At 42.5% G+C, this 21,431-nt stretch overlaps 1 protein-coding gene across 1 annotated transcript in view; it reads left to right on the forward strand.

Moving 5' to 3' along the window:
- The window catches only part of LOC138254106 (broad substrate specificity ATP-binding cassette transporter ABCG2-like), a 319,412-nt gene that overhangs the window by 136,562 nt on the left and 161,419 nt on the right, over positions 1 to 21,431 (forward strand). Inside the window, exon 5 of the mRNA XM_069205808.1 lies at positions 5,241 to 5,300. Coding sequence (XP_069061909.1) covers positions 5,241 to 5,300 — 60 coding nt within the window. The remainder of the gene's footprint in view (positions 1 to 5,240; positions 5,301 to 21,431) is intronic.

Raw genomic sequence — 21,431 nt, forward strand, 5'->3', positions numbered from 1 at the left:
TTCGGGCCGTGTATCTATGGCGGCCATTTTATAGTAGCAATTTCGTTTATACGATCGTATGCTTTTGACAAGGTTAATTTAAGATGACAATTTCGTTGTCAAAGTATACATCATCCGATGTTGAAAAACTATTTTGTTTTAGTTGCGCATCAATTGCATTATGTCTTACTGCGCCATTATTGGTAAAGTGTAATTCAGAAACTTCATTGCAGACCCTATCTTCGGAACTTTTGTTAAACTTAATTTTAAACAGATTGAACTACGTGTAAATATATAATATTATTCTGCTATCCTTTGAGAAAAAACTATATACACCTTCGTCATCGTGCAACTTTTGTGCCAATTATATCAACGGATAACCCAAACTCCTACCTCATAGTTGCAGCGTGTAACGCGCTCCACGGCAGAACGCCATCTGGAAACCAGCAAAACTAGTTGTGTTCTCTCATGCCGTTTATATACTTTCATTGAACGCTTCCACCTGGGAAGTCCGTTAAAGAGCCTCGTTTCAGGCCGTATATCTATAGAGGCCATTTTAAAGTGGCACTTTCATTCATACGATCGTATGCCTTTGACAAGGTTGGTTTATAATGACATTTTCATTATTAAAATTATGATGGTAATTTAAATTAATTATTTCAAGCCAACAAGAATTATTATGAATCCTTATTGATTATAGCATTTTTTATGTACTTATTAATACTCTTACTAACCTCAATGTGAGACCATATTCCAATATCTATCCATTCGAATCAGAAATTCAAAATGGACATATTGCAAATCCTTAACTTATATCAATTTAGATGTTTTCATGCAATTATATGTGAAGAAGTAACGCATTATTCGAATCCTAATAATACTTTTCATAATGTCCTCAGAATTAAACGTATCAGATGTCACATATATTCCAATTAAAGGTGGAGTAATATGATCTAACCACAAACTGATCTCATTATACACCATCATTTTATGATTCAATAATCAGCCACATATAGTTCAGTCCATGATTTTTATCTTAATATGGCTTCATCAATTTGAGGGTAATTATAGAATATTTACATTGTCTGGTTATCTGAGGTCTAGGGGGTTGGTCCTCAAGACCTGTGCACCAATAGTGTCATAAACTATATATATAACTCAAGATGAAGGTGTGGTAATGATCACCTCGGCCCCCTTCCGATATCAAAAAACAATTTGTAACATAACTCCTCCAGAGAGTCCAGGTTTCAAAAAGAAAAGGTTTTGGCAGACATCGGTCTCAGTTTCTGGGTAGCGGTAAACCAAGGTTCTCGTTTAGAAAATGTAACCACGTTACTGTTTGCAAAGGTACTTAACCTATTCAGTCTTGGTTAATTTAATCCTGAATCAGCGATCACTAATATACTTTACTGTTTGGTATACATAACTGTGATGTTTCATGTGATTTTAGTGTGACTGGCTATATTCTATGAAGCTTTTTTGGAAAGTGCTTTTCTCTTATATACTGTTAGTTCTTTTCCTAAATTAAAGTTAAGGTAAACAACAGCTAACTTTAATTTAGGAAAATAACTAATAATATATGAGAAAAGCCACTTTCAGAAATAAGCTCCATATAATAAAACTAGCCACATTAAAACTAGATAAAAGAACCCAGTTATGTATGGAACTAGTGAAGTATATAAATACTCGCCAATAAATAATTCACCTCATTATATGTGTGACAAAATCAAAAGCGACATAAATACATACACATTACGTGTAAAAATCGACTCCACCAGTTTGCAGCAGATCCAAAGGGCCGAGAGATATGATGCATACTCAAACATTTTCTAGAAAAAGAGATCTATGAAAAAAATGAAAAAGCAACAGCAACAAAATATATAGTGCATATTGGGGAGTATCATACAATCAAGAATTCACAAACGGAAGATTTAGGAACTATGGCTGTTTAGTTTAAAACATGTTTGAACATTGCCTCACCAACACAGGACTATTTAATGACTAGTAAAAAATAAAAGTAATAAGAAAGCCAATAGTTTAGGCTTTTGAAGACTTTTGGCCCTAATTAAGACTTTGCTGTATGGAAAAGGCTGTCCTCTGAAGTCCCGCAGTCAGGATACCACCAGTGCGGTCCCCTTCCCGTAGCCCCTATTATGGGTTTCCTGCTGGGTCAGCGGGTGGAAACAGCGGAAAGGCAGACAGTGAAAAGTGCAACGGGCTGGCGGTGGTGCCCCTGAACTGCCTATGCCAAGTGCATGGGCAGTGCAGGGGCCCTCTGCATCCCGTCTCCGCCAGCCTTTACATGGCGGTGCTACTGCCATGTAAAAGCTGGCAGAGAGGGGGGTCGTAATCCCCAGGGCAGCGTTGCCCAGGCGGATTAGGCAAGCCAGCACTACCATCCCATCCAGTGGAGGAGAAGTGGCAGTGCTGGTGGTCTGACCGTGGTGCAACCTTGCACAAATGTAGTATACACCATGAAAAAGCAACATTCTAGCCTCATACGATTGAGTCTACTACTGCTGGCTTCTTCCCATTGACTAACGCTTGGCTTCCTGAATCCCACTTATGGATTCCTGTGTACCACTTGTTAGAGGGTGGGTATAGATAAGGGTAGGTACACACCTACCACTAGCAAAACATCCCCAACACAGGGTTGTGCCCAGTCAAGGTCCCACAAAGTAGCCCCTGGTTCAATCCCTGGTAGCTTGGCAACAGGCAGTCAGGCTTAACTCAGGAGACAGTATGTAAAGCATTTAAATATACAAATGGAGTAAATAAGTCAGATAAAGCATGTAACAAAAATTCCACATTCTTAATAAAAATAGTACATATTTTTATCTTTAAAATGACACCAAAATGACAAAAATCCAATATAGAGAATCAGAGATATGATTTTTTAAAGATTGAAAGTAAAACTAGTGTTTTGAAGCAAATAGTGCTCAAAGGGAAGCTTGCACTGGACCAGGACACAGTCAAGAGTCTCAGCCATCTGCAATGTAACTCTTCTACACTCACTTCTAGAAGTGTGCTTTGAGGCAGAAAAGTGATCCGCAACCCCAACCCAAGGTTCCAGAATCTCGGAGTTGCTCCTTGGGTCTTTGGGACTGCAATTCCCACAATGCACCTGACCAAATCCTTGTCCATTAGGCACACTCCAGGTTGGGGTCTTTTGTGGAAGTTGGTGCAGGTAATCTTGTTTAACCTGCTGCTTTAGGGACTCCACTCCTGAGTCATTTTTGAAGCAAGGCAAAATCATTTGGGCTGTTGTTCCAGTGTGAAACAGACACAGTCTTTAAATGTGCAGGCCTCTGGGTTACAAATCAGGGTTTCAGCAGGGCAGTCCTTCTTCTTCCTTTGGTTTCATGCAGCAGATCTGAATTCCAAGGCAGGACAGACACTTTTATTCCATCATCTTGGGGGACAGTCAGTGGGCACCATTGTCCAATGAGCTGCAGGGTGCCACCCAGAGGCATGACAACTTCTCTCCAGAAAAACAAGAGCTGGCTATACCAACCCCTTCGTGTAGCTAATTTCCTTTAACTCTCCCTCTGCATATCTGCAAATTCCTTCTCATCTATCTGTGGGGTACAAGGGTGAGAGGGCAGGCCTGGTTGCATTCCTTTCTGACTGATAGATATCGTTTGGAAGCCTCAGCTTGCTTCACCCAGCCCCCTTCCTGGCCTCGATCGCCATCTTGCCTACCTTCCCCCATCAGATAACCTCTGCTCAGAGCAGGCCACTTAACACCTAATCAAGGGAGCCTGGCTAATCCGGTTAGGACTGGTCAATCAGGAAAGACCCCTAGCAGGCTGGAATTTGGCTTACAGAAAAGAAAGTCTTATAAATTCTTTACATATAAGTTCTGATAAATTCAACAATGGCAACGTGTTGCATTTATCACTACCATTTATTTGAGTCCACTTATGACATTTTAAAGTTCTTTCTAGTTATACTTAGGCTTATGAAACATATTTCCATTATAGCCTGTGGAACTGACTTTCTACAATGGGGGAAAATGAAAAGGTGCAGTTTTTCCCTCACCAGGGCATATAAAACATATTTTATAATGTCCCTGCTTATCACATGTCACCCCACCACTGGGGCATCTATGGGAGACATTCAGGTGACTAAAAATAAGGTAGATTAATACTTTGGAAGTACATTACATTTCAAAGTTTAATATGCATAGATTTTACTTTTTAAAGAGAGTCTGCAAAGCAAGGCTGCCTTTAAAATGGGCAGCAGACACACAGCAGTGCAGACCCCAGTGCAAGCAATCTACTGGGCCTCTAAACTTCCAGGCCCTATTATAATCTAGGGACATATAGGTAGTTTGAATTCCCCTTGCCCTATTATCCACTAGGGACTTACAGGGTCTGTCATTGCCAATTGGAACTATAACACTATCATTTGAGCATATACCTTTTATTCAGCGCACTGGCCCTGAGCCTGTTAAGCAGAGCCCAGGGAACAGTCAGGGTGCGTTACCATCAGTATCAGTCAGAAATATCAAGTTGAACATGATAAAAGTGTGACTTTCTCACACCACTTAACCATACTTTAGTATGTTTCTACTGAACCCCTTGCACTAAGCTTATGTACCTAAATCTTTGGACACCACTGTGAAGCGATCACAGTTACATTACTGTCTATATAACCCCCCCCCACATACATTGACTTTTGATCGTTAAGCCACTTACAACTACAAGCCAAAATATCAACAACATACAAATGACAAGTGAAGAGTTTTCTAGGGATAAAGGGAAGATACAGTGAAGTCTTTTGGCAATGTTAATATGTGGACTGCTTCTTGAGGACCATCTCTCTTCACCACAAGGACTATGTTGTCCAGCCTCGTAGACAGTTGGCACCTCAAGTACATTGTGAACTTTGATCGGTCTGTGTAAATTACCCTAGAATTTTTTCATTTTTCCACCAAGGGCAGTCAACTGCTGAAAGTAACTAAAAATCCTGGTAATATTCAAATGATTTCCCTTATCAGTAGATTGCATGTAAATTATCACAATTACAAGTATAAAACTCTCCCAAGGTGCTCTTCCAGTTATTTTGCTTTCCTTTGTCACCTGGTTCTGCACATTGAATTCTGCCAGTATTATCTTCTCAGATGATACACAATCAGATATTTAACATTTCCACCTTCTTTTTACTAACATTTATAATATTACTGTTTGTGTTAATAGAGTATTCCTTCATGAACGAGGGACCACTCATGACCTATAACTGCATTTGTGCTTTTCCAGTGGGATAATGAGACCTGGCCTTAATGCGATCCTTGGACCAACTGGATGCGGCAAGTCTTCGTAAGTACTGCTGCAAATACTTACTCCAATGACACTTACTGTGTCGACTCTACGTATTTCTTTTGTTTTTAAGTCATTTTTTATTCTTTTTCTTAAAACAGTCAAAGAAGTCAAAAAGGTCCCTTCATATAGTAATATAAGGATAACTATACCATAGGGGAAATAAAAAGACAACCATAGAATAGGTTCAATGAGGGAACCGCAAGAATCAGCAATGTAAATAAGAATGAAGAAGTATTTTTTACCCAGATTTAATCATGTACCTCTAAGGAGGTTTTCGTGCTTCTTCATTCCTAGCATTGTCAGGTAAATAGTTATGAAGAAGTCAGACGATTTCAACAAGTTCTTAATCACTGAATCATAAGGTCCTTAAGTTCTTTGACACATTTTTCATCTACTTTGTTTCCTTTGTTTGTCCATGCCCTTGTGTAAGTTTTCATTGTTCACAAAATGGGTTTGTCTTTATGTATGGGGGAAGCACATTTGGCCCGTCCCTGCAGTCATACACTCTCCATATGGCTGCACATGTATCTCCCCTACCCATTCTCCTACTATTACCTTCTCAGGTCTCGCCCACATCACATTCTACAATGTTTTCCTCCTTCTGTTTTTCTCACCCTCCTCTGTTCCTCATCTATATCATGGTCGTGGTTGCTTTTGTTATGGACAGAGGCTTCACTCACACAATTGCCTTCCAGCTCTCTTCCAAGAGGTGCATAACCCGTCTGTTGTGCTTCTATGCTATCCTCTATTTTCTCTTTCTCTCAGCACCAAAATTGACCTTTTATTTCCCTCACCTTCTCTGAATGTGTTCCTGACTTCCTGAAGCCCAGATGTTTTTCCTACTGCCATGTTGCTCTTGAGGGCCCTTTCCCGCCTTTTCACCTGTTGTTTCTGTTGTATTCGCCAACTTGCTTTATTTGGACTTATCATAAGGTACACAGGGGCATATTTAGGAAAAGTGGCGCTGCACTTTGTGCAGCGCCACTTTTCTTGCGACCTTTACCGCCCTCCTACCACCACCACCTGTGTGCCGTATTTAAAATACGGCGCACCATGGCGCAGGGTAGGGGGCAATAGCGTAATTTTTTGTGACGTTATTGATGTACTCTGCAGGAATAGCGCCAAAATATTGGCACTACTCCTGCAGAGTACATCAGGGCCCATTAAAAATGATGGAAGTCCCCTTTTAATGCCTACTCTGAACACGTGTTAAAAGTGCCGTAAAAAATGACGCAAGGAAATCTGTTAGATTTCCTTGCACCATTTTTTCGCCCCCCCCTAATGGGGGAACGCCCCCGTTGCATACATTATACCTGGCACAGCCATAATGTAGTACAAAGGGGTAGAAAGTAACGCAATGCATGCATTGCGCCACTTTGTAAATGTGGAGTGAGGATTTTGGCATTGTTGTGCCACATTAGCATACAAATATTATGTTAATATGGAGCAAGGTGGCACTAGGGACTCAAAAATATGCCCCTCAATACCTTTCAGAGTGAAGGCTATTTGGAAAGTTGTAACTTGGATGGCCTCGATGTGAATGGTCATCTACAGTGTGCATCAATGGTGGAGCCCTCGAAGTGCAGTGTATTTCCTTTCTTTCGAGCTGCAGCGTTCTTGGGGTGTCTGGATACGTTTTTATCAAATGAGTCCAGTGAATGTTGTATTTTGCTGATAAGATAGTCAGGGACCTTAAACGGGGGATATTGAAGATATAGAGTCATAGAGATTGAATTATAGGTCTGGGCAAAATTTTAATTCCGCTGGTGAAATTTGTGAACTTCCTGAATTTCGTGTTATGCAAAGTGTGAGATTTATTTCTAAATTTTGCTTTACATTTATTTGTGTAAGTTCTTTTATGTGAACACACAGTCTGTGTAAAAAAAGATTTTGTGCAATACTATTGAGTGGCCGGTTTGTTCAGAAACATCTCACCACGAGACATTTCTGCTAGCACAAGTTCCCTTCTAGCATTTCACAAGAAAAAAAAATCATGCTAAATACCGAAAAAACACATTTCCTTATGAAGCGCAATTGCACTGGTGCCCTTTTGGCATCCTAGCTCCAACACACGCACCCTTGCACCAGAAGTGAGTTCCAGATTTCTTTTTGTGCTGAAGAATTAAAGTTAGTTGGTGGTATGGAGCCTAGAGCTGCTCACTGTACTTTCTATGACTAAACAGTTCTTGGTGGAATCCAACGGAGATGTTGCAGAGTAATTAGAGCTGTTGGCAGGATGTTCTGACTTCTGAATCAGCCTAGGAGTAATTTTTGAGTCAGGGTGACTCACAGGTATTTTTCCTTGGTGCTGGAGACGATATATTGACCACAAATAAGTGATATATTTTGGACAAATTGGAGGATCGTGGTGCACTTGGTGCTCAGGAATTGTAGTTCAGTTTTAGTCCAGCTGTATATCAAGAAGGTCCTTGCCATCCATTCATTAACACCAGGGGGCATATTTATACACTGTTTGCGCCGAATGTGTGTCAAAAATTTTGACGCACATTCGGCGCAAACCTTGCAGCATATTTATACTATGACACTCGCACCGCGAACATCAAAATTCATCTGTGTGCGTCATTTTCTGGATGCGGGAAACCGCCTTGCGTTAATGACATACAAGGTAGGCGTTCCCGTCCAAAAAATGACTTTAAGGCCTGTGCGCCTTATTTATACTCCCATGTCATTTTGATGCACAGAAGGGGGCAGGCCTTAAAAAACGGTGCCCAGCCTGATGTGCGCTGTTTTTTAACGCCTGGGTGAGGGCAGGTGTTAAGGGACCTGTGGGCACAAGTCCACGGTCTCTGACCATGGAAGCTGTCCACAGGTGCCCTTCCCTGCCCCACTGGAGGACACCCATGGACGGGGGGACCCATCCCAGGTAAGTACAGGTAAGTTGAGGTAAGTATATTTTTACATTTCTTTTAGTGGCATGGGGGGCCTAACTTGGGGCCCCCTACGTGCCACTGCGCCCAATGTCCATGCACAGGGGACAGAAGTCCCCTGGGCATGGCCATTGGGCAGGGGGGCATGACTCCTGTCTTTGCTAAGACAGGAGTCATTTCCATGGGGGGTTGTGCATCAAAACATGGCGCAAGTCTGGTTAGAGACATGATTTTTGACTCTAACCTGACTTGCACCAGTTTTTGATGCACAACCCCCATTTTCCCCTACGCCGGCGCTGCCTGGTTAGAGTCATTTTTTTTTACTCTAACCAGCCCGCAGCACTGACTAATGTCAATCCATAAATAAGGCACCCGCCTGGTGCGTTGGAATGGCGTTAGCCGGCGGTACATTTTTTTACGCAAGCCAGTGCTGATTTGCATCAAAAAGTATAAATATGGGCACAAGTCTATTGGTAGGCAGATAGGAAGTAAGAATGTCTTCAGCGTAGGAATGGTAGAGCAGGTTATGCTCACCTACGCACAATGAACCCCACTGTAGTGAAGTTGATGTTCTCACAATTCAATGAAGCACTCACATGACTGCGCTTTCTGTGCATCGTTTTTTTGATAATTTTTTGTTCTATGGAAAGTAAATCACCCATTACAGTTTCTAAATTGTCTACTTGCTTGAGGGCACCAACCCCTTTCATGAACTAAACTTGGGTGTCAAAGAAATACGTGTGATGTGTGGATCTGGCAGGCTTGACATGGCAATGGTTCAAATCACATTCTGATAGAGGGTGTTGCTCTGTTTTGCTGTTACTCTTGTGCTGGTCCCAGTACCTTGTCCTTGCAGGTTGACAGTTGGATTTTGCTTTCTTACTTTGCTGTACTCAGGTTGTGGGTGATAGTGTGATCGTGCTTCTTTTCTTTTAATATTGTTGGTTTAGATAACTTCTCACGTGGTCTCTGCTTTGGTATTTACAAGAATGACCCAAACAAACTGTACACGTTATGGGGTAAAGCGCTCAGTCTTTGGAAGGGTCAGATGGGCCAATAGTGGTGGTATGCACTGAACTGGGCTTTCTTCTTATTTCCTTGAAGGCCAGAGTTACATATTCACGTTTTTGAATGAAGATGGCAAACTAGGGGAAGAGTAGGGTATTTAAATAAGTAGTCAAAAAGTGCATTAAATGGGGGCAGTTTGGGTAATTTTCTAAAAGGGGTTCAGAAAAAGCAAGCAAAATAATAGATGAAGACAATTCTGTCCTCAGTTGATTGTTCTGTTACATCAGGTAAAACGGTTGTTTATATGACTGATGTATGTTGATGTGCTTCAAGGAAGGTTGCGAAAATACTGCGCAAAACAGGTACAAACCTCTCCTCCTATGATCCTCCAGGTTAAAGGGTGCAGGATATTTAAACATGCCGTTTGTTTTATCTGTTAGGTTGATGTTCCTAAAGAGTAAAGTAAATATAATTTAAATCAGAGAAAATATTTATATTTGAATGTATGTCCGGAAGCGTCTCAACCACTATTGGGATTGTTCTGACTTTCAGCAGACAGAGACATTGCAGCATGTGCTATGGGAATGCTCTAGTAAAATTCCTACCTGAGAGATCATTGGTTTGGTGCACTGAGCACAAAATACACTTTGGGGGTCATTGCAACCTCAGCGGTCTTTTTACAAGACTGCAGAGGGACCGCCGTGCTGAAGACCGCCAGTGCAGGCGGTTTTCCACTCAGCGCATTATGACTGCTGGCAGCCCTCCGTCCTTTTCCAGACAGAGAGCCGGCAGCAGCCATACTGGCGGTCGGCAGGGAAGTGGAGGTTGCTCCACCTCCACCGCCACATCAACAGAACACCGCCCACCGAATCACGTTCTGTGATTCGGCGTGGCGGTGTTCTGTTGACGGGGTGCTGGCGGCGGAGCAGCCCCCATGGATCCCGTCCCCTCCCGGAGGATCAAAGGACCAGGTAAGTTGATCTTCCATTAGGGAGGGGGGTGGGAGGTTGTTGTGTGTTGTCTGTGTGCATGGGGGTGTGCGTGTGAGTATGTAGAGGGGGTGTGTGAGTGCCTGTATGCATGCAGGCTGTTGTGTGTTTGGAAATGTGCGCATGGTTGTCTGTATGTATGTCTGTATGGATGTGTGCGTGTATGTCTGAATGTGGGTGTATGTGTATGACTGTGTGTGGTTGTTCGCATGTTTGTTGGTGTGTGTGCGGGTATGTGTGTTGTTGGAGCCTGCGTGCGTGTCGGGTGTGAATCAGTAATGTGATGTTGGGGTGGGGGTGGGGAGGGGGCTCCTGCCACCTTTGGGGGGTGGTAAGGGGAGTGGGGGGTGTCGGGACAGACTCGGGGTGGGGGTGGGGGGTGGGGGAGACCCCTATCAGTGGCAGGGAATTCATGGTGGTTCCCAACCCCATGAAATCCATGGCTTTAAGCCGGGTCATGATACCGCCGGCGGTAGTGTGACGGCCGCCGGGCTGGAGACCCAAGTCTCCAGCCCAGCGGTCGTCTCCGCCCTGGCGGTCTGATGGGAGAAGTGGCAGATGACCATGGGGGTAACCGCCATGGTCATAATTCATTTTTTTTTACCGCCAGCCTGTTGGCGGTAAAACTGCCACTTCTCCATCAACCACCAGGGTCGTAATGAGAGCCTTTATGTTTATCTATGTAGACATGTGCTTTGTGATTAAGGTGACTGATTTTAAGAGAATATTTTACCAAAGAGTAACATTACATTTTTAATAAGCTCTTTATTTGTGTATTCTCCACATGACATTGATGTGCTTTATCAGCAAGGTTTAGGCCCTATCAGCCAAATAAGTGTAATTATACATTTAGTGCCTTTGTACCTTCCCAGGTTCTCCTTTTCAGAATGTCTGTACTGAACCAGGCACCCAGAACATAGCGTTTATCAGCCAGGCCCATCCAAGAAGTGAGTTGTGGGTACACAAATGACCCTCCATTTATGCCACTGGCCACAGTGCCTGGCAGGAGTGGCAGCTTGCAGCATGGGGGCATGGCCGTGATTGCTCAACCTGACCCTCAGCACAGAGAATGCATTTACTCTATGCAACTTGGAGACCAGGACTGAGTCCACTAGTGCTGCAAGGCTGGAAATAGGGAGGGGATATTGCACATCTGGCACCCAACAGAGGTGCTCATCTTCAGCCTAACACGAGTGCAGCAGAGTATTCACACAGTAGACTTTATATCACCGTGTCATGAGAAGCATGCTTCTTCTATATGTTTCGAAAACGTTACAATCACAGACTTCGATGCATGTTAACCCACTTATTATCTGTGCACTGAATCATTTTGGGGCCGTGACAGACATGTTAGGACCTAGCGTTCAGGTTGCTATTAATGTGGACTTCTTAGCACTTGTTCTGCATTCTAACACTTGTCATTTGTGACATAATTCTCCTGCTCACACATTGGCGTCTTTAAGAGGTCACGAGGGGTCGCAGCTAGTTTGCCCGTTGTGACTAGTGGCACTGCATTTGCGACCCCGGGCCTCAGAGAAAGCAAACTCAGAGGTAGGAACACAGGGACAGCCTGTCCTTATGAACATCGGTTTGTGGCTCCAATCTCCCTGTTATTTTGTCTTTTTTTTTTTTTATTACACTAACCATGAGTAATAATATATAGCACAATTAATTGGTCTATAACCCTCCCTGGCAATAAAGGTAAGTAAAAAATGTTTTTACATTTTTATTTTTATAGGACACACAGCGGTATAAAATTTCATCATAAAAAGACTTCATAGTCCATACATAAATCTCAAATATCAGTTATTAACATTATTTTTATACACAGAGTAGAAAAATATTCATGTAAAAAGAGCGGGAATTCATGAATAGCTTAGTTTTTTTATCAGTCCACTCTCAGAGCCCTGAAGCCATGAGCACAATGGTGCCCAAATTTTGGAACCTTTTTTCCTAGCTGCGGCACCCTTTATACTATATAAACTGTATTCCAGATGATATGCAGATAACAGACGCGTAATCCATTGATTCCGAGACAGAGGGCCAGATTCCAGCCAATCAGACGCAACACATCCACGTAATACAGACATTGCCAAGAACAAAAAATACCTTGATTGGTTCTTACAGACAGAATCATCAACCACCAGCAACACCAGTTGAGGTGTTATATTAATATTCTGTTTCAGAACTTTCTTCAAAAATTCTGATATTTCATAAATAAGCCTTGACAGTTTCCCGCAATTAATAAACATGTGGCAAAGATCTGCCTCCAAGCTTCTGCATCGCGGACAGGTATTACCCACTCTTTTTCCCCAGCTGGCAATCTTGGCCGGTGTATAATATAAATTATACAAGACCATGTAATGCTGAGCTTGCGGGCCGTCCGACAATAAAACATTCTGAGCCATATCTATAGAATCAAACACTGCAGACTCATTGGCGCCTACCCGCGATTCCTCCTTCTTAACGAGCAGTGCCACATCATCCTGTACTAACATCTAGAAGGAGCGGGTGCAAGTTCCTAATAGTACAGCCTATGGGTTTACCCACAGCCTCCATCAGTTTGATCTTACCCCCGCATGGGTTGTGTTTGAAGTTAGTTAATAAAAAATTCCTAATCTGTAAAAACTTGAAAAAGTCTCTACTGTCTAGGGCAAACTCTGCATTTAAATCCTCAAATTTCTTTATTTGACCTCCCTAAAAAAAAAAGGTCCCCCACTTTCTGAATCCCGCGACTAGCCTATCCTATACAGTACCTATCTTTAAAGATCTCTGGGAACATAGGTGTGCTCCAGAGCGGTGTGTAATAACAGACCCGCTCCATCCCTACCTTGCGCTTGACCTGTGCCCATACCTTAAAAGCGGATCTAATCATTTTGAATTTAACCTTCTTGTAGTAACTAGGTTCTAAAATCCGTAGGAAGGCTGCATCTGCCTCTTTACCCAAAATTAGTGTATAGATTGAGCGAAGAGTCTCTTGCATGGTTCTATCCATAACGTATAGTGTCTGTGCATATAGTAATATAGCCGCCAGATAGTATAATTTGAAGTTGGGGAGCGCCCACCCCCCTCTTTCTCTTGGAAGCGTTAAAAAGCGAAAAGCCCGGCGTGCTTTAGTGTAAGACCATAAAAAATTAATAGTCAATCCTTCCATTAGTTTCAACCATTCCTGTCCAATTTCTAATGGTATAGTTCTAAAAAAGTAGAGCACTTTAGGTAGAAAGGTCATTTTAATCACATTGCAGTGTCCCATCAATGAGAGATGCAAATTATTCATACAGTACAGGTCCTTCTTGACCTTTATTAAAAACCGGGGCCAGGTTTATTTTTACTATCTCATCAAGGTTAGCCGTCAGCTTGACTCCTAGATATTGAACCTGGGTCTTTTTGCGCTCATCCTCAAAAACTGCCCAGCCATTAACTAATATTTGGCATTTAGTTTTATTCAGTAAGTAACTGGACACCATTCCAAACCGTGCGGCCTCATATTCTATTTCCTGTAAAGCGGTCTTGGGGTCAGTTGTAACGACCGCAATATCATCTGCATAGACAAGTATTTTTGTGCTGCCCCCTATCGATTCCACTGGGCTGATCTGCTTATTGTTAAGCAGTTTCCTTATCGAAGGATCGCTATATAGGGCAAACAACAAAGGTGAACATGGACAGCCCTGCCGTGTGCCTCTCTGAATAATAATGGGAGCTGATTTTAGCCCTGCTATTTGCATAGTGGCAGTAGGGTTATGATAAAGCTGCTGAATCGCCTTAATAAACCCGGGGCCAATATTATTTTTACGCAGAATTGTCCATAGGAAGGGCCAGTGGACACGATCAAATGCTTTTTCTGCGTCAAGCAGTAGAACTGCCATTGGAAGTTTAGCCACAGCCCTGGCGTCCAACAGTGTGATAACACGTCTAATATGATCGGCTGTACCTTTTCCTGGGATAAACCCGTGCTGACACGGAGATACAAGATTAGAAATCACTGAACTTAATTGACTAGCCAATATCTTGGCATAGATTTTGGCGTCACTGTTAATTAAAGAAATCGGGCGATATGAGCCAGGTAAATGCAGCTCCTTGTCTTTTTTCAAAAAAACTATTATCTTGACCTCTTCCCATGAAGTCGGTTGGGGGGACCCTGACTGTATTTCAAGAAATAAACTAAATAGTTCCTTTTGTAATTCTAAGAGGTTTTATAGAACTCGAGTGGAATCTGATCTACCCTGGTTACTTTGCCACTTGCCAGAGCGCTAATTGGTATGCCAATTTCCTTGGCTGTCAGAGGGGCTTCCAACTGACTCTTATCTCGGTCCTGCAACTGTCCCAATGGAGTGTTCCCCATGTTTAAGAGCATCTCCTCCTCCTGGGGTTTCCCTTCTTGTGAGTATAGTTTTTGATAAAACCGTCTAAATAGTTCTAGAATTTCGGGACCACTGCTAACTAACTGCCCTTCTTCATTCTCAAGTGTACTGATACTGCCATGAGTTTGCTTCTGCCTTATTTTTAAGGCCAACTGCTTACCAACTTTCTCGCTATATTCATAGCATTCCTGACGATGTACCAGAAATTTAGCAGCTGCCATTTCCATATAAATTTTTACGGCCTCTGCTTTTGTAGCGGTTAATTCATGTAAAATATCTGAAGTCTCTCCCTTACTCCGCATCACCTCCCCCAATCGTTGTTCAGCTGCACTCACCTTTATCTGTATTAACTTTAATTGTTCAGTACGCAATCTCTCTTTTCTCACTGCGTACCTCAGAGTTTCTCCTCTATCGGCCGCTTTAAATGTATCCCATACTATATGGCAAGGGGCAGAACCCCGATTTATCTAAAAAAAACTCTGGCATCCAGACTTTTATTTGTTGTACATACACTGGGGCTGCTAGTAATGTTCTATCAAAAGACCAGGACTTAACTTGTGGCCCTTCCTTCCCTAACTCCACCACCAAAACCAACGGGTTATGATCCAATATAATTCTGGGATATCTCTCAATCTTTAATCCCTTTTGCAGAGATGCTCACACAAAAAAATAATCCAACCTGGCTGATTTATTATGTGGAAAAGAAAAAAAAGTATGGCCTGATTATAGCGGTCTACACTTCTGCCAGGCATCAATCAGCCCATAGTTCAATACTAATGTCCAGAGTGCCAAAAAAACTTTGTTTTTTCTACCCAGGTACATCGTCTGCTCTTGAATGGGGGTTTAATTATCCAAATGAATATTAAGGTCCCCACATATTACAACCGGGGTTGTCCAGGATACAAGTTCTATGTTAACTAAGTCGAAAATTTCCGGATCAGCCATATTTGATCCATAAATTGAGTATATTGTAAACTTGGACCCTCTAGCAAAACATTCCAGAAAAACCACCCGACCCGACTTATCCGTAAACTGTTTTCCAACCACTAGAGACATAATTCGTGTAATTATGGCCACCCCTCTGGTAGTAGTATTCTGGTTTGTACATGCCACTAGCTTCCATCCAGAAAATTCCATCAAATGCTTCTGTGCACCTGCAATATGTGTCTCCTGTATGCAAATAATATCGGCCTTAAAGGCCTTGAAGGCTTCCCTTACCAGCTGGCGTTTTTTAACATTGTTGAGCCCACAGACATTTACTGTAGCTATACGCATTTTATTTTCCTGACCCATATTTTACCCATCTTCTCTCATACCCTGCCTGGGCCAGCCACATGATCTTTTCAAATTCTGCATTAAAGAAACCCCTCACATTATTACCATCCTTCCTACTGTGTGTCCCTTTACACCCTTACCCCCCACCCCCACTTCCCTGATCGGTCCCAACCCCTCCCCTCAAAACCAACCCTCCCCTCCCTATCCCACCCACCCACCCAAAACCCTACAAATAGGATCGCCATGTCCCTAGGCCTGTTAGATGAAAGACGTCCACCCCACCAGCCCAGCCCGCTAATAAAACTAACATTATCAAAATTCTTCACCACCACCACAGTTCCCACCTGTCCCTAGCAACAGTCACGGTAGAAGAAAAAAAAAAAGGCACACACCACAAAATAGCGGCAAAATTGAGCGGGGGGGCTGCCTTTAGACAGAAGAAACATCATTCCATAGTAAACTTTCAACGCCCCTTTCCCCTAATCACCTTGTCACCCAGACCCATAGATCAATTTAATTTCCACCACTGTTGCTGCTTCTTAATTGCTGCAAGTATTCCCCTGCTTTTATTTCAGATACAAAAGTCTGCGTTGTTGATTTGTAAATGATTTTTAACCGTGCGGGGCTTAGAAGATATGTTTCTGCCCCTGCCTCCTGAAACGGTGCAATCAACTGCCTCAACCGCCACCGTCTCTCTACCGTGGCATGTGCAAAATCTGGTCTTGAAAGATACTCCCTCTACATTTGTCTTTAAATTGGGTCGAGTTTTTTCAAACACTAATTGCCCAGCAAGAAGTTGCCAAAATATATAATAATGGCCCTTGGATAGTTCTGTCCTCCACTAACATCAGATATTTGTTTTTTTTTTAAACAGTGGAAATCGATGTGCTCTCTGAATCTCTGTCTCGCAGTTCCATTCAAGAAGATCTGGGAAAGCTTTCTTAAATAACGACACTATGTAGGCCCTGGTGTCCTGCCCCTCTTGGCCCTCTGCTATGCCCACAATCCGGAGATTGTTCCGCCGCTGGCAGTTCTCTGCATCCTCTAGTTTCCACTGCATATCCAGATCTGCTGTCCCTGCATGGCCCCTTGTGCAACTGTAGCCTTAACCTCTGTCTCCAGCCCCTCAGTACGAGTCTCCATTGAGGCAATACGGGTACTTATATCCTGATAGGACTTTACCACTGTTTTAATAGAAGACTGCAGTTGTCTGTTTGCGATTTTAGCCTTCCCGCTCTCTTTCTGAGCCTGTTCATGGTTATGTACCATGGTGTCAGTGTCACCAGATCCTCGGGGTCTGTGCACGTTCCCAACACTTCCACCACAAGACAGCTCCAATACTCTGATAAGATTTATCACAGAGTCTAAGAGAGTCCAAGTGGGGAAAAGGGATTTAGGACGGGAACAGCTGGGAAGGAGACCTGTAGGAAGCAAAAGGTTAAAACACAACATCAAAATTACATCTCATGAATTCAGTACCATGCTACAACTCTAAGCTTCGTCTTTTCCAAAAAACATGAACAACCCTAGAATAGTCCTAAAACTGACTAGGCTTTAGATGACCGAATACCTGAGGAGGAAACAGGAAAAGTAAAATAGGACTTTCAGATTCGAGTACTTTCTTTAGCATGAGAATCAGGAAACACTCTGAGCAATTTCTAAACAACCATATGAATCTCCTTTTAAGAATACATATCAGGAACACACAGCATTACATCTAGAATTCTGGTATTGTTGTGTCCATCTCAGAAAAAACATTGGGAAGTGAATTGCGCACATTGCAGATTTTTATATGAGTATTAAACAACATAAAGGATTGTGCACCATGAAATCACACAACGTAGATTCAAGGAATAAATCACGCAACGTGTCACCTTGAAATGCTACCAAGAAAATGTCTTAGAATAGTAGCGCACAGTAATTTACATTATTTATACATGAGGAAAGAATTGCGCGTCTTGACGATTCAAATGCCACCATACAAATATCAAGAAATGGTAGCGCACAATGAACAACATGAAAAGCACTCAGGGAAAGAATCGCGCGTCTTGTCGATTCAAATGCCACCATGCAAATGCCAAGAAATGGTAGCGCACAATGAATAACATGAAAAAACACTCAAGGAAAGAATCGCGCATGTTGCCGATTCGAATGCCACCATGTAAATGCCAGAAAATGGTAGCGCACAATGAACAGCATGGATTACACACGAGAAGTGAATCGCGCGTTTCGCAGATTCGAATGCCACCATGTAAATGTCAAGAAAAGGTAGCGCGCAATGAACAACAAAGTTAAATGTTCATGAAACGAGTTGCACGTCTTGACAACTCGTAAAACATCATGTAAATGTCAAGAAATATCAGCGCGCAATGAACAACCATGTAATAACGAAGTCAAATCTTTATGGAATAAATTGCACGTCCTCCCTATTTGCAAACCACCATACAAATGTCAAAAAATGGCAGCGCACAAGTAATCTGTTATTCATTTAAGAATTAAAATCAAGAATATGAAAATTCTCAATTACGGTGTTGGGAAACGTCCAAACACCGTCTTACCGCCTGGAAACAGTGATCACCAATGAGAGATGAGTGCAGAAGACTGGAAAATCCAAATAGGCCGCCGGGACAGGAGCTCAGGAAGAAGCTGCTGCTCTGCACCGGGACCTCTGAATAGTGAGCACTGGAAGTTGGGCTGACTCTCTTTTATAGAGTCTTGGTCCAGCCTAGAACCACGCCCAGGCATGTTGTAGGGAAAGTCTCTAGAAGGCCCTGGAAAGGGACCACACCCTAACACACTCTGAATGTCTGCAGCAATACATTGCTAATGTACAGTATTTATAAGCACCTTAAAAATGAATCTTTTGGATGGAATTCTGCAATGCAAAAGGTTAAACAATAACACATCATCACAATGCATAAATTACATTATCTTGCGAGTGTTGGGTTTTTGCATTCTAGATGCCCGTAGAGCGCGCACTGTCCTGGTGTTGACACATGGTACAGTAAATAAGTTCCAGAAAGGGGACCCTGGCCTGTTCTGAGAGCCCCATTATAGATCCTGTTGGAATATCATTAGAGCTGTCAATCTTTGAAAATGCCTGCTGGGTGGCCGTATAGTCCCACTGAAGTTCCCCTACACCTTCTGGATCATTTGGCTGCACCCCCCTGGGCATTATCCCCAGATTGCCCCAGTACTAAACCGTTCAATTGATTTCCTTCTGCAAGTCAATTTGTTTGACCCCCAAATACTGCCTGGAGAGCTGCATTCTGAGTCAATATCTGTTAATGGGATCTCTTCATCCGAGTCCTTTGACTTGTCAGATAGGGAAAAAAAACTCTCTGCGGTGTCCGCAAGTCCACAATCACCTTTGACTCCCAATAGTATGTGTGTAAGCATGTATGTGAACGTAAAGGTCAAATGGCTAGTGATGTAACTTCTGCTATCCCAGACCTTTTGGTGAATTGACGTTCCTGTGCTTACATTGCAAAGACAAAGAAGGATATTTCTATTCCTTTGCAACAGTTTACTCCAGCTAGAGATCTGCAAGCACAGGGACCAAGATATAAAGGATCTAAAAGATAAACCACAGCAGCTTCAAGGTGCTCTCTAAAAACATAATTGAAGAAGTATTGAAGAAGTGTTCTAGCAGGAGATGCCCTCTATTTCTTTCGAAGTCGTAATACATGAATAGTCTATAAAAGACCCTATCCACAGGAGAGATGCTGAAAGTCAACACTCCAGTTTGAGGCCTTCTGCCAGATATAGTTATCTGGGGGGCATTAAGTGACCCTGCAAATATTATAATAGACTGATATGGCAAGGGCTAAGTCAGCTAACCATAATATAGTTAGGGATAACCCTAGTAGGGTAGGTATATCTGATGAACAATGTTTGGGATGTCAACCTTTCACACGTGTTACTTTCAGTTGTCTTGATGTTTATTATTATGATAATTCTTGTTCATCTGATTTACATGAGAATAGCTGCTAATAAATTCTAATACATTACTAAATACCGTTATTTGTATCTTTACTAATTCTGGGGTTCAGATGGGACTCTGCTAAATGAGCTGCAGATGTAAGACATTCTTTGGCAGGGTTGTCTGACTTTAACACCCTGTCTACAAACTGGTATAGCACATTGAGGGGGTGAGAGACACTTAGCAGTTTTAATTTCCACCGAGAATGCCATTGTTTTCCTTTAAGGCTTTGGGAAATCTACGAGTGTGACCACAAAACACTCGGGGTACACAACAGCAGGGTGGTAGTGATAAAGCAGCTATGATTTGTAATTCCATCACCTTGATTAAAGATGCACACTGGAATATGTGCCTGAGAGGTTCTTCACAAAGAACCTTTCTGGCATTACATCAGACACTATAAGATGTCAGGCATTGTTACCAAACCTACAGCACCAGAAAGCTCCAGTATTTAGGGCAAGCAACTGCATTAGAGTACAGAAACAGATAAGCGCTAGGATGAAAGAGCCTTTCATCTCATCTCAAAGCTTGCAACTGAAGCAAATCCTAAGAGAAGCATGGAAACAAATGGAAAAATGTTCTGCCAATTGCTTGGCAGAGCTGGGGTCCAGTCATAAAGAGCCACCAATGAGATTGCTCGATTAGAATAAAAGACAAATCTAAGCCCGCAAATCATTTGGGAACAAGTACAGAGGAAAGCCATGATCACAACACTGTGGCACTGTTCATCCTGTGATATCCTGAATGCAACTGAAATGAAATACTCGGCGCTTTTTCTAACACTTGTTCAACTACATTAGTTACATCTCGACAGCACTTTTACTGTGTTTTCTAATCACCACATTTGAGTTTTCTCTGCATTATGCTAGCAGGATAGCCGGAAAAACAGAGAAGGCAGAAACATTCACCTGTGCATGTCACCAAGACAGACACAGGAACATATTTAAGAGCCCCTAGCCCCACCTTAGTGCCGCCATAGCGTCATTTATTTTACGCTAAGGAGGGGCTAAAGTGGCTTTTTCCCTGCACCATATTTGCAAAGTGGAGCAATGCATACATTGCACCACTTTGTAAACCCTTGCGCCACATTATGCCTGCGTCAGGCATAATGTATGCAAGGGGGGGTGTTCCCCCATTAGTGGAGCCCAAAAAATGACGCAAGGAAATCAAAGAGATATGCTTGTGCCATTTTTTAGGCACTTTTAATGCCTGCTCAGAGTAGGCATTAAAAGTGGGCTTCCATTATTTATAATGGACCCCTCTGCACTCTGCAGGAGTAGCGCCAACATTTTGGCATTACTCCAGCAGACTACATCAATAGCGTTAAAAAAATGATGCTATTGCCCCCTACCCTGCACCATGGTGCACCATATTTTAAATTTGGTGCGCACATGGTGAAGGTAGGGGGGCGCTAAGGGGTGCAAGAAAAGTGGCGCTGCAGTAAGTGCAGCACCACTTTTCTTCAATCGGCCCTTTAGTGCATAAAACATGGGCATCAAAAAAACTGAAAAGAGAAAAAAACACAATTTAATCTGCAGCACAGGATTACTTTGTAAAAACACATGTGCATTCTGTCATGACGATAAACGTACTCTGCGTTTTATTTTACTATAAAAGCCCTTGAA

This window comes from Pleurodeles waltl, chromosome 1_2 (genome assembly GCF_031143425.1).
Source record: "Pleurodeles waltl isolate 20211129_DDA chromosome 1_2, aPleWal1.hap1.20221129, whole genome shotgun sequence".
Lineage (NCBI taxonomy): Eukaryota > Metazoa > Chordata > Amphibia > Caudata > Salamandridae > Pleurodeles > Pleurodeles waltl.